General features: G+C 35.9%; 1 protein-coding gene across 1 annotated transcript in view; it reads right to left on the bottom strand.

The window, feature by feature from the left end:
• The window catches only part of LOC108971928 (cyclin-dependent kinase 5 activator 1), a gene marked incomplete at its 5' end in the record, with an annotated part of 101029 nt that extends 89538 nt beyond the window's left edge, over window positions 1-11491 (bottom strand). The window contains 2 exon segments of the mRNA XM_018938282.1: window positions 6703-6840; window positions 10651-11491. Of these exon segments, the coding sequence (XP_018793827.1) occupies window positions 6703-6840; window positions 10651-11472 (960 nt within the window).
• Window positions 11492-15288: the final 3797 nt, after the last annotated feature.

The raw sequence follows: 15288 nt of genomic DNA, 5'->3' as shown, positions 1-15288 counted from the left end.
GTATTATAGTCATAATACAAATATGACTTAATTATACATTTCAACTGATTTAATTCAATTCATCATTAAATGGGTCAAATTGCACTTATGTACATACATACATATGTATCATTCGGAAACATACATATGTATGTACATATACATTTGAGCTTTGTTATCAAATATATGGAGAATATCCATAGCGGTTTGCGCATTGTAAATATGCGAATCTGTAAGCGTACATTGAAATTAGCATCACTTTTTCATTCAACAATGAAAATGCTCAATTCCGCTATTTTCGACCTCCTCATGTTAAATATTGGTGGAAGCCGCTAATAATATTTTTGTGGCGAAATCCACTAATAGACAACTCAACCCCTCCAAAAAGAGGAACGTGATGACAATCGGCACACCCTGAACCTTCTTTATATTATATGTTCTCTGCACACTGCTTTAGCTGCCGAAAGATTTGGAGTAAGTGATAGAGCAGCGGCCTTGATTGTTCCATCTGCTTTTCTGGATGCCAAAAAAGCAGGTTTGATAACAGACGATCAGGCTAGCTTTGTCATTGGCAAATGCAAGATTAGTCGGGCAAAAAAAAGTGTTGGAGTTAAGCGATAGTATTGACTCTGTATATGGGCTGTATTTTGACGGCCACAAAGACAATACACTTCAGCGAAGGTAAAAAGTACTACCGCGACACTGTCAAAGCGGAACATATTTCTCTTATAGCGGAACCTGGTTGTCATTACTTTGGCCACGTCACCACACCTTCCGTGTCAGCTGAGGATGAGACGCAAGCTATTTGGCAACATTTAAAAGACAATTCAGTTGATGTGGAATATCTAGAAGTTGTCTATGCTGATGGCACCAACACGAACACAGGGTGGAAAGGTGGAATCATTCGGAAACTAGAAGAAAGAATAGGTAGGCCATTACAGTGGGTTGTTTGTCTTCTACATTTCAACGAACTTCCATGTCGTGCTCTTTTCGAACACATAGATGGTGTCTCAAAGAGTCCAAATACATTCTCTGGCGACATAGGTAAACTGCTCCCTGATTGTGAGAAGTTGCCTGTTGTCAAATTTGAAAGTTTTCCATCCCGCCAATTACCTTCTGAGGTTGTTAATCCGACCCAACTTAGTACAGACCAAGCTTATCTCTATAAAATATCAGAAGCTGTTATTTCCGGTCAATGTTCCTCAGATTTAGCGTCGATGCATCCAGGTAACATGTGCAAATCTCGCTGGCTCACCTGTGCAAATAGAATTCTGTGATTATGCATTTCTACTGACAAACCAACAAAGGAAATAAAGATTATGGTCAAAGTATATACTTACAGTTTACTCACCTTTGTGGTTCTCAATAAGATTCAACAGTTCAATCAAAGATGGCTCGCGACATCTCTATGCTGCAATTCAAGGGTCAAGATACTTACCTGCTAAACTGCGCAAGGTTGTCGATTCATYCATYYAACAGAATGCTTTCTTTGCTCTTCCAGAAAACATTCTCCTTAGTATGATGACTGACGAACGGATAGAGGTCAGAAAGTTGGCCCTTGACCGTCTTCTGGCAGCCAGAGAAGCACTGTAAATGGAAGGGTTAGATGTATTAAAGTGCCAAAGCTGAATTTCAAAGCTAATAATTATTTCGATATGATTAACTGGAAGACTATTACCTTGACTGTTCCACCAGTTCTTTGTTCAGTTTCTAACGAAGAACTCATAAGAGGGCTGTCGGGTGACACTGCAGAGGTAAGGAAATATAGTGAATTCCCCTCAGTCGAGAGAACCATAAAACTGGTGATATGGACATCTTCTAAAGTTATTGGCCCGCAATCCCAAGATCGTTTTATACGCTCTACACTGAAATCTAGGCAACAAGTGCCAAAGTTTACTACAAAATCTGATTTTATCAATAAATTTTACACAGATTCAGACTAAAACAAGCCCGACATATGGTTGGTTGGTTGGGTTGGGCTTGGGAGTAGAACGAAGAGCAGCYACATCCACGCGGTGGGTTCTGGGTGACCAATACAGGTTAGCTGAAAGCTGCAACAATTTTTACCTTGCGCTGTGGCGCGCCGCATTTTCGCTCGTATCTCGGGAACGGTTCGTCTTACGGACATGATCACATACCATTTCGGTAGCAAATGATGTGACAAATAAGTTTTGTTTCATACATTTTGCCATGAGATGCGTATTTCAGGCGCTAGGTAGGCCATTTGACGATTTTAGGCGAATTTCAGAAATTTTAAGGCCGGAGTTGCGGTTGAAGATGCAATCCGATCTCAAAACAAAAAGTTGCATTGGAATCAGGAAGTACTAAAGCAACTTTTCCGGACTGTTATAAATCCCGAATCGAAGAAAGTCTGGAATCGACCCACCCTAGTGCAGACCCTACCGAACCAATGCACAAAACAGTAAACTACCATAATTTTCCAAAGTGGCAAAAAGCAGAGGACTCAGTTTAAACAACAAGCCGAAAACCATATAGTATTTCACAACAATTAATAATTATAATAATAAAGTATTGAGCGATATAGATTTTAATATAAAAACATTTTTAAAACATTAAAAAATGGGAATAAATTAGAAAAAACGAAGACTAACCTTTGAAAAGGAAAAATTTTTATATAAATATAAACTAATCAACAAAAATTCAGAAATGAAACTAAAATATTGAATTTAAATAAATTTAATTAACTGCGAGAAGTCGAATTAAAATCTAAAAACTTAATTTGTAATTATTAAAAAATATTTTTTAGTATTAAATCTGAAAGATTTTCCTTATTATAATAGACCTAAACTGTAAACTTGCAAGTATTTCGTTTATTTTAAGTTAAGTTCAGTTACCAGCATTTATCATATTTGTTTTAATATCATCCCTTATGTTTCAAGTAATRGTAATAAAATTACCACTATTAGGTAAATCTACATATATTAGTGGTGGAAATTATTCTTGCTCAAGAGTAATATTAATTGAAACTATAACGTTGTAAAAAATACATATATTTTGCGGAGCGCAGCGTACGTTTAATATATGTGACGTGTCTCAAATCTACCATTGACTGCCTTTTCTGCATTTTGTGATCACATATCTAAAAAAGTTTTAGTTCATTACACTGGAATCAATATGTACACCCAACTCTTTTTTTACACGGTAGATACGTTCCTCAGAAAACCGTGTAAAAAACGAGGCGTTTCCTATAATAAAATGTGGGTAACGTTCCATGTCATATGAAAATCGTGTAAGATGAAATGAAGAATTATACTTACTTTGAAAAACCGTGTTAAAAATTTTCAAAACTATAAAATTTCGCATATGCATACAAGTTGTATGTTCATATAGCATTTTATTGAACATTAAAACTTAAAATCCAAAATTCATACAAGTGAAAAATTGGTAGAGCAGCAAAAAACCAAAAGAAATCTGTTAATCCAGCATTAAGAACAGAAAAATTATACAAAGCTATGGCATATTGACATAGCTACATAACCGTCGCACATTTGCCGCTACTTAATAATATTAGCAATTGTTTGCGACGAACTGAACGGTATCATCACTGAAGATATCCATCAAATTATCCAATGGTGACTTTCGACAGATTTCCGTATTTCATTCTTATTTTTCTTAATGGTCTTGATAGTAGCTTCGTTTAAGCCAAAATCCTTACCCGCAAATGTTGAACCTTCACCTCTTGCCAGGCAGTTAAAGAATTTTAATTTTACTTAGAAAGAAATTGCTTGCCTTTTACGAATCTTTGAAATTGGGGACATTTTGTTAACTGTATTAAGAGCAAATATTTTATTTTTAAAGTTTAACTAAAAATTTATGGATAAAATACCTTTTTTCACTTATTAAGGTCAGAAATGTTCAAATGTATCAATTAGATAGGACCAACGTTTGATAAAATATTGCGAGCTATAAACTTTAAACATTTTAACGGAGCAATATTTTATATAAATATCATGCGAACAAAATGAGTAGGTGAGAGTTATCGAATAAGGGATTTTCCAGTTAATACTATGTATTATATATACATTTGAGCAATGGTGCCAAGTGTGGTAAAAACAAACATAACATAACAAAACAGTGAATCAGATAAAGTTTTTTTTTTACAATTTTTTTTCAATCGTTTCACTTCAAATCCGTGTAAAAAAAAAGGTTGGGTGTATGTATATATTGTATTTATGAATCTTGCATTTTGATTGGACTTCCGGACTCCAAGTAAAAGGTTTTGTTTGCTTAAATTTTTTTCTTAATAGTCAAAGGAAGCACGATATGCTTTGGGCACAGGGATTGAATCGGGAAACCGATTGTTGGCCTAGCCCTTAATGACAATCTTAATACTAACCTACTCCGCCTTGGTTGCTATGAATCATTTATCATCACGCTTTCTACCCTAAAGACTCAACTAGCCCACTGGCCGCTCCTCAAACATCTCTTGCCGTAGTCCATGAAAATGATGACCTGATAGCAAACGGAATTTTAGTATATCAAACGTGACTTTACGAGGCTGAAACTCAAGCTGTCCTATGGGCGCAATTCGCCACCAAAAAAAGCAATTAATTTATTATCTGCACAGATAACAAAGCAATACTGCACGGAGTTCATAACCACTCAGAAGAAATAGCTACCATTAGGGGTTCCTTAATAAACTTAAAAATTAAATTCATGTGGATTCCAAGTCATGTTGATATAAGAGGAAATGAGCTGGTAGATAAAGTTATCAAGGCGGCTTAAACATCTCCCCTTAAGCTATTTATTCCATCCAATATTACAAGACCTCCTCAGCAAAGCCCAATAGGAATGGTGGAACGAAATTTTCTATTAATAATTATTCAATTATAATAAATAATAAATATTAGTAATATACTTCCTCATTTTTGACAGTAAAGCCGACTATTGCATAAAAAGAACATAAAGCAAAGGATTGTTAGTCCTGCGTCAGCAACACAGAGATGAATTGTCTATCGCATCGCATGCGGCTTTCGAATCGTATTGTATTTCGCATCGCGCTACAGAGGAATAGCAGAAACAGCGATCAACGTAAACCCGCAGCCCGAATCAGCTGATACGACCTATCTTATGACAGCGCAATGTAAATGATCAGCCAACACCGCTTCTACCCGCTTTACCGTACGAGTCCGTAGATTTCCCACGATTTGGAGTTTTCCCTTAGAAACGAGTCAGCTGATTGCTCTCTCACGACGCAGGGTTACCAGTCTCGATATACTGTAGGAATTATCAAAATTAAAAATCTTCAATACGTTTGAAATTTTCTTAAGCCAACTTAAAATCAGAGTCAAATGCTACCATTTATAAATATATGTATAAACTATTTGTAATAGATGTCTGATTTCTACGGGATCAACTTTTGAAAAATTTTGCTCGCTTCGGTCGGCAACTGAGGAAGGAAAGAGATTCGCTGTGTCTGCTATAAGCCCCCTGAACTGCTCAGGCTGATAATTACTACACCATTCGTAGTGGCAGTGATGCGTACATTTATCATCTACGTAATCACAATTGGATCAGTTCTCTAACTAAAGTATAGGGAACGTATGAAAGTTTTGGAAGCTTTGTGGTGAGTACCGGAAAGTATGGATATGGCAGGAACAACCATGCTTTGAGAGAGCGAGTCATTAACAATCATTAACTGAACCTTTCTTTCGAATTGCCAAAATTCAAATTCATATAATACAAATTTACGGTCTATACGTGTAATCGAATAAATTTTTTCACCGTCAGCGCGACAGTACCGAATCGATCCCATGGAGTCAGGAAATTGTTAAAAAGACGTTGATCAGCCAGTTAGCATATTGATAAAGCAGCGTTGGCCCACGAACAATATGTATAATGTAATGTAATAGTAAGTGTAATAGTAATAGTAACAATTAAGGAAGGATTAAGTTTAGGTGACAGCGCGATTTCCAAACACTAAAGGCGTCATAGAAGGCATTCTTCAGAAGAACATTGAGAGCCGAAGCGCATGCTGCTTGGATCCCCTCTGTTGTCTTAAATTCTTGCCTTTCATCGGCCTTTTCAGGCAAGGAAATACCTGTGATTACGTTATTCAAAAATTGGGGATCAGTTTGACGCAAGTTCAAATTTTCTTAGCACACTTCCAACTCACCGCAATTTCTAGTCGTCAGTGAGCGCTTTTAGGACCATCTTCGCGCACACCTTGCACATGTTCAAGTTCTCCTATCTATTACTTTCCGGACAAATCCTGTATATCAATTTTTACTAAAGTTACAGCTTGCACGTACGAACGGACAGATAGACAGTCAACCGGATTTCAACTTTTCTCGTCATCTTGATCATTTATATATAGTATATATAACCCTACATATATCTATATCGCTTAGATTTAGGTGATACGAACAAAAGTTAGGTGAAAAAACTATAATACTCTTTAGTACCTGGTTGAAGGGTATATATATAAATTGCTATAAATCAACTTACTAATTTTGTTAAAAACTATTTTTGAAAAAAAACTCGCACAAAACGTTCTTTCAACTATAAATCGAGGGTGGTAGATTTTGAGTAAAGTCAACATACATAGTATCGTGAATAGTTGACAACACTTCCGTAACCAATCTTGTGTACGTGGTCGTCAAGTATTAATCGATAAAAATATTTATTCTACATATATTCTCTCTTTATTTGGATGAAGTAATTAAAACCACTCTAACTTAATATTATTCAAATAATACTTACTTGCCACCCCTGAAGTAATAGGCTTCTATCGACAGCTCTTAACCACATGACGGCATCTCCGGCTTCAAAATTCCTCAATTTTTTACATCGGTAATGTAAAAATATTCCCAAACATTTTAATAATTCCGAGGTTGATGCCTAATAATTAAAATAAATTTGTATTTTTATAAATTTATAACTTGATAAAAATGTTGCAAACTTTTTAACCTCTAAAAGTAGCAAATGTATTAAATTGAGTGTCTATTGCGATTCTAGGTTACCGAAATTGGTGAAAACTAGAAAGTTAAGTAAATCACCACAAGGTTGTTCCATATCCTCCCCTGATCCATAATGTTACTGAGTCTTATGCGAGTGCTAACATATTTTTCCGTAGTGTTTTCGTTAAATGGCTGCACATTATGATTTTTCAGTCTTCAACGTTGTACGTATATTTGGGGAGTGTGATATTGGTGATAATCTAGCAGACCGTCAACATGGTTTCCGGAAAGTAAACGGCACATCCTTAACGCTTAGCATCATAAACGCGTGGCCTTAATTAAATCTAAACCTTGTCATGTGATAGATTGTACAACACACATGGAAGACTATGAAATAAATTATGTAACCGGTCGGAAATAATCTGTTTCGCTTGAAGGGAGAAATCTAGCTAAGTGAGCGATTGTTTTCTCGATTTTTTCGCATTTCTGCTGAACCACTTCCCTAGAACATTAAGGAGGCATTTTAAGAGACCACGAAAGCTAATCAGAGGGGATCCGTTTATACCTTAATTAACTCCTTGGCGTCAAATCAACATTATCCGCAGATCAAGAACTGGAGAACAGAATTATGCAAATAAAGTCAGTCTAATACTTGACCACCTCACAGTCCCATTACTCGGCCCTTTATTATTTTCTTCATTGCTGCAATTTCGCTTGTACCTTTCGCTTTTTGTAAATTTGCGCGGGTAAAAAAAAAAGATTTATAGCCCGACACTCGCCCACTCCAATATTATGTTGAAAATGATAAAGATAACTCACTAAATAAATAGGTCAGAAGCATTAAATTCCATAGTGAAGATGATGCATAAGGTCTTCATTGTAGAAGGTGTGGAAAGTGGTTAGTGGGCGTGGGTCGTCAATCTCTGTATCTCAAGATCTAGGCGATGGGTTTCCAATAATACTTCACACTGTTCTCACATTCTTATAACAGGGTAGGAAAATTGTCGAAATCGAATCACAGCCATGGCTACTCTGATATAACAAAATCTTTCTAATAATATCATTTATTTGTGCTTAAACTGGTTAAAATCGGGTGCAAACTTACCGTAGCTTAAAAATGCTCAGTTGGCGTATTTTTCTTTTAATAATATGCACTAATTCCAAGAATAAATTAAATCCGGGCAATTCTACCCCTATCACCATCATACCTAATATAAGATATGAGGTTTGTACTAAAAGTAGGTATTGTGAATTTTCGCCGACTACGTTCATTGGATTTGGAAAAAGGCTGCCAGAAGTACAATATTCGTGTTTTATTTAACCATCACAAGCTAATAGCTAAATCATGGACAAACAAAACGCTTATTTTATATTTTCGCTTCAAAACGAACTGTGTTAGAAATGCGTGTGGGAACAGTCAGCTGATATTCAATTTGTTTCAAATCGCTGAGTTGGAGAAAGATTAGTTTGGGTTCTTAAATTTGTAAAGGTGTATATAATTATATTTATTTTAGCAAATATTCATGTTTGGGTCAAACCACGTCAAGTGGTCCAAAAAAGGGTTATGACGAAATATTTATATAACGGGATATGCGTCTAGTGCCCTTCATAATGAACAGCTAATTTTCAAAATGGGAGATTTTTCGAAATTTTCATGGACCACTTGACATGGTGTATTAATTTTAACTTAAACAAAATACAAAATTATGTAATTTTGGTTTACTTATACTTTCCTTTGTCCAAATGAACATTATCGTTATCGCTAACTACTTTTTTTTTGGAAAAATCATAGCTATTGTGAATGAAAAAAAAGCGAGGAACTGGCAATGGCTCTAGTTCAATATTCATACAAGCTATGATCACAAGTCCACATAATCATGTTGGCTTAGTCTTCCATACAAAATAAGCTAATGGCTTAATTTGCTGGTCAAATAAAGCACGCCTAATATTATATATCGGGAGATAATTATGAAGAACCCAAAATAAATGTTCATGAATGAATAAACTTTTCCTTAAAAAATACAAAATTCGCGATACTATTTGAAATAAGCTCGTACTCGTATTGAATACACTATATTGTAAAGCCGAATATAGTATGTTGAATTTAGTATGCAATTACCAAAAATTCCCCTATACTACATATGCATATATAAAATTGGATGGAAACATATTTCTCAGTATATTTAGGTATAGTCAAAAGTGATGATTTCTCAATTTTCAGCGAACCTTAAACCGTTTATTTCAGTCAATATACAATGTGATATTGCGCTGATTATATATTTTTATTTTCGGGCTCCTGGTTGACATTTTCTCCATATACCGAATAAATTAAGTTTAGGATCCTAGGATTGCAATCATTTAGACTTCGGACGAATAATGGATATTAAATTCTTTTGTAATTTTTAAAAATTTTGCAACATCTGAAGGTGTTATCTTGATTTTGATCCTTGCGAGAGTATAAAATGATCGGTTACACCTGAACCGACAAAGAGACAACTGGAATTCAACGAGTCTCCTTATTTTGATATCAAAATTACTATACCAGAAAACACGACCTACGCCAATTCATCAGTTTTCACTATACAACGCGTGTTCCTAGGGAGGCCGCGTCATCATCTTTTGATGCTCAGTTATCGAATAGTAACATATCATGTACTTACATATGTACATCTAATCTCTAACATCCTAATACTATGATATATTATTTTATGAGCAAAAAATAGAAAGATTTTGTTCATAATTTTAAAATTGTTAATTCATTCTTCCAAATCTATGTCGTATTTTCCCCTCAAAGCCAAGGGGGATTGGCCCCAATACTCTTGTGACAACTTTGTTTCCAATCTTCGAAACAATAGCCTTCAATGCGGGTAACGATTCACGTTCAATGCTTCAGTTGACTCAAAACGGTTCACCCGAAGCGGTCGTTCGAGTTTGCTCATTAGAAGTCATATAGAACTAAATTAGGTGAATATGATGGTTGGTTATATTGTAATTGCAAATTTGGCAAACACTTAATGAATCAATGCAATATGCGACAGTGCATTATCATGATACAAACGACGCAACATTCTCGCAAACGACGCAAAACACTCAAATAATAGTATTATAAGTATTGTTTGACAGACGTTAACGCGACGCTGTTTTCCCCAAATATTTTGTGATTTTAGAACCAACTTTCACTTTTCTTAGGCCCAAATTATCTTTCAAAATCGTCGATTCTCAAGTACCAATTCCTTTATTTTATTAGCGTATGATTATCAGTATGTCGATGACGGTCCTGGACGTGGTTTGACGTCAACGCATTCTCGACCCGCTTTAAATAATTTGTGGCAATCAAAATTCATTTTTCACCCAAGGCAATTGCATCATTCTGAACCTTTTCACACGCTAATTTAAAAATCGTAAAAACCGCCGAATGCACTTAATTACTTCAGAAAGGCAAACATATACTAAAAGCCAATGACTATTTTGATGTGACAGTTGGCACAGATGTCACGGACAGTCATACTAACGTGGAAAAAAAATATTTCGAAAAAAAAAATTGACTAAACAACCTTTTATCAAATATACATAGTTGCGTATCAAATTCTTCTTACAATATTTCTATTCACCTAAAAGAGGTATTTTCATTTAACTTCCACCACCATGAAGATAAGCACGCTATAACATTCATAGTATGTACACGTTTTTGTTATTTTTTAAACGATCTTTGGTAAAGTGAAGTTAGTATAATTGTAAAATTAAAACTCACCTGAATTACAGTTTTCCTCGGAATGTGGCTGTTTTTGTTTTGGATTGTCTGCGATTGTGGGGTCAAAGATAAAGTCAAAGGCTCCTTTTGAATCAATTTGTTATACTTATTAAAATTAGTGGTGTTAATTCTAACAAGATCTTGTGATGTTATTTGCTTTTTAGTTTTAGAATTTGAAAAGAGCGTGTTACATGGTTGAGAGTCATCTTGATTTAAATTTATGTGTTGACTGTCGTTAATATGGTTGAAATGCAAGCGAACATTTTTATTTTTATCGGTATAAGATACATTTGAAGCATCCAACGGATGAGTTTTGAAACAACCTGTAGGTATATGAGCACATTTATTTTTATTTTCAATTTTCTTTTTATTATGCGACGCAGCAAGTTTTTTCCAAGACAATGCACTAATAAATAACGAATGCTTTTTCATACTCTTTTCAATGGTATTTTTTTCGGTGAAAAGTGCAGAATTTTCATTGTGTAAATCCAAATCATTGTTAATTGCTTCTTTTGTGCCTTTCAATTTATTGATACTATAGCTGGTCACATGACTTTGCTTGCCTACATTTATTCTTCCACATCCATTATGCGCAATTATGCCGTTTTTAGCAAGCGGAACACAAATACTTTGCTTCGTTTCTTGATTTTTGGCATTATTCAACTGCTCGTAACAAAAGTTGTTCAAATGAGAGTCCATTAAAGAAGAACCTTCCAATATATATTCGTTTCGAACGTCAGATTGTTGGTTATATTGGATGCTAGTCTGGGATGAATAAAACGGATGGCGCTCTCTTGGATTAAAGCTCAATACCGTCCCCATTATGGTATATTGATAATGCCTAAAAGTAATATAATTTAATAAATTCTTAGTACTTACGTGTTTAAGAAGACTACAACTCAAAATTCTTGCAAAACACGAACTTTAACATTATTTACTCATGCATCTAAATAAACTCAAAGATAACTCTGGGCAGAGCAGTAGCTTATTTAAGAAGTCAATAAATACATCATATTAAGCCTAAAAAGAGAGATTAATAGAAACATAATTGAAAAAATCAAAGATTTTGTTCCGCTTTTTAAGAGACTCGCAGATGAAAATGTGCTCCAAGTCATTTTTTTGTGTTAACATTGCTTCGATAACGATTGGACTCACCTACCGGAACGAAATTAATGAATACGCGTGATTGGATGTTACATTATTAGAACTATTAAGGCCGCTTTCTCAATGTTTGGTTAGCATCAATCTGTCACTTAATTTCTGGTTAACTATGAATCCTTCCTTGAGGACTTTGCTGTTGGGACCTTCCTTGATATCAAGGGAGCTTTCAATGTCCTGCCTGAGGCAGTAACTGCTCTTGACGGTCTTGGGGTTGATTCGAACCTCAAGCACCTCTTCTGTGCGACAGAGTGATGGAAACAGAATGGGACAGCGAGGCGAAATGTGAGTAGGGGGCACCACAAGGTGGGGTTCTCTCTCCTCTTCTATGGATCCTAATCGTTGACGAATTGCTCAGCAAACTAGAGGATCGCGGCTGTCGGGTAATTGCCTATGCAGGCGAGTAGCACTTATAGTCAAAAGAAAGTTCTTTAGCATCGTGTACGAGTTAGCTCAGGGATATCTCAGCGTTGCAACAAAATGGGTGGTCGGTAGTGGACTCGCTATTAATCCAAACAAAACAGAAATGGTTTTATTCAGCCGAAAATATAAAATCCCGGTGGGAGGTATTTCGCCTGCTACCGGCGGCATTGTAGAAATTTACAAGTAACAAAAGAATCATATGGTCGTCAACAGCTGAGATCACCTGACAGAAATAGTTGATTTTTCGGCACAGAGATTTAAAAAAAAAGACGTAAAAATAATAAAGAGGTTGCAGTATAGGCGCGATACCGATATTTTTTGGGTATTAGGTTCCCCCGGAGGCCTATTTTCACCCATATACCTTATACAATACTAAACAAAACTCTATTTGTAATAATTTAACCAAAAATAGATATATTCTTCAAGTATTTTTAATAAAATATAAAAGATATACCAATATTTTGATGCAATAAATAAAATTTTAATCAAAACTAGCTAAATTTAAACTTTATGAATTTTAATAATCGAAATACGTTTGAAAATTTAACAAAAACGTAGTTAAGATATTATTATTTGGATAGCACAACACGGCAACACACTCGTGCCTTTTCTAAGGAATTTGGACGTTTCAGTAGCAGAATATTTAGGAAACCCTAACGAACTGCCTGGGCTTTTGCCCTGAGTCTTCCCTCATTCTATTGCATTCTTAGCGCAATTTCTGTCATTCTATAAGCTTTCGCCCGAGTATGTATGGCTGAAAATGATAGGATTTGTTACTTGTAAGTTTATAAAATGACCAGCGGATACAGTGAAATATTTAGGGCTCATCCTTAATAAGAGCTTTCATGGAAGCCGAATATCGAGGAGAGAACAAAAAAGGCATCTATTGCCTTATACTGCTGTAGAGGAGCTATTGGCAAAATATGGGGCCTCTCACCGAAAGTGGTCCTCTGGCTTTATGACACCATAGTCAAGTCAATCTTGTTCTATGGTGTATTCATGTGGCGGAGGGCTTTGCGGAAGACCACACTGGCCAAGAAACTCGAAAGCGTTCAACGGGTTGCGCTAATTAGCATATGTGGTGCATTAAGATCCAACCCACTTAATGCAATTTTGAATATAACGTCGGTGGACATTGCCAGTATGTGCATAGCCACGAAGGTGGCTATTAGACTCAGAGAATCTGGGTTTTTAAAGGAAGGCGTATCTGGACATTCGGATATCCTCACAAACTTTGAGTGCATAACGTCGCTTTGCGGAAGACCACACTGGCCAAGAAACTCGAAAGCGCTCAACGGGCTGCGCTAATTAGCATATGAGGTGCATTAAGATCCAACCCACTTAATGCAATTTTGAATATAACGTCGGTGGACACTGCCAGTATGTGCATAGCCACGAAGGTGGCTATTAGACTCAGAGAATCTGGGGTTTTAAAGGAAGGCGTATCTGGACATTCGGATATCTTCACAAACTTTGACTGCATAACGTCGCTATCGCTAGAGTTTTTATAGTATGTTTAGACTGTGCCGGGCCACAGCGGAATTGCAGGTAATTGCAAAGCTGATGAGTTAGCAAGGAAAGGCATCCTCGAATCATTATCGGTAGAATGGGAAAGAATCTGTGCTCCTGTATCGTCTTGTGTTCTACTACTAGATAGCTGGGCCACGCGGATACTAATCCAACTCTGGGCCAGCATCGGTACTTGTGCGGTTGCAAAWGTCGTCTGACCCAGAATAGATCGCAGGAGATCCAATGATCTCTTAGGCCTCAGTAAGGCTAACCTGTTATTTTAGTGGGCCTCTTAACAAGCCACTATTGACTACAAGGCACTTCGCCAATCTGTTAGTTCGAACACGGGAGAACTTTTCTATGGCATCACAAAGGACACCATTATTAGTCTACGTGTGATCTGTGATCAGCCATCTAACATAACCTAACTATCAATCTTTATTGCAGACGTTGAAAAAACGCCACTAAGGATACATTTAAATTCATGGAAATGGAATTGAACATCTCTAAAACATCGATTTATCGCATTTTGACCGAACATTTGGGCTTACGTAAGGTGTGTGCACGGTTTGTTCTTCACAAATTTACTGACGACCAAAAAATGCTCCGAATCCGTCTCATTGATCGACGCTTGTGACCGATTATTTGACCAACAATCACATTTTTACAATTAACCCCCCGTATTCACCTGATATGGCACCGTGCGACTTCTTCATTTTCGGAAAAATGCATTTGCTCAAGAAAGGAATGCGTTATACAGACGTAGAGGCGATTCAAAAGGCATGCATACTGGCGGTGCAAAAAGCTATAGAAAGAAGCAGAAGGAGACCATTTTGAATAAAATAAATTGATTTTGCCGAAAAACCCATTTGTTCTGTTTTTTAATTCCTGTTTATATGGAACGCACCTTCTATGTCGTATTGGCTGTATTCGAAATCGAACTAGTACATAGTATTTATACCATAAAACTGCAGTATTTATTCATCATGGGTATGCAACCAAAATAGTTTCATCGAAAATGGTTCACTGAAATATTCATGAAAATATCCCTGCCATGATAAATGTATTTTTTTGCCAAAATTATAAATTAATAAGAAAGCTTATAAAAATAATTACACAATCGCTTCACATGTAAATGTCAAAAAGCATCAACATAATTAGTGAATTTTCTTCTTGCTGGTGTCCACCTTTGACATTTTTATGAGCCAAAAAATTCTACAAGTTTTTTAATGCGAAACCTTGTCTTTCTATGACAATATAACTCCGATTGCTCTTATAAAACTCGAGATGCACATTACAAAATAAATCTATTGGAAAAAAAAAGTTGGCAGATATTTTCACATTCGATATAAAACACGTAATTTGTATATCATAAAAATTATATAATACTTTGAAGAGATACTGCCTGCTCCTAGAATAATGGATGTGTGAAGTTCACGCAAGTGAGGAAAGTTTTCTGATCGCCATTCACTTGGGAGTGGCCAGAAACGATTCTTTTACATATGACTCAAGCAGCTCACGACTTCCGGTCCTTGACCAAGTATCCTC

This window comes from Bactrocera latifrons, unplaced genomic scaffold, assembly GCF_001853355.1.
Source record: "Bactrocera latifrons isolate USDA-ARS-PBARC rearing strain unplaced genomic scaffold, ASM185335v1 scaffold_368, whole genome shotgun sequence".
Taxonomy (NCBI): Eukaryota; Metazoa; Arthropoda; class Insecta; order Diptera; family Tephritidae; genus Bactrocera; species Bactrocera latifrons.
The sequence above is the reverse complement of the archived record's forward strand: the minus strand, read 5'-3'. Positions and strand labels throughout refer to the sequence as shown.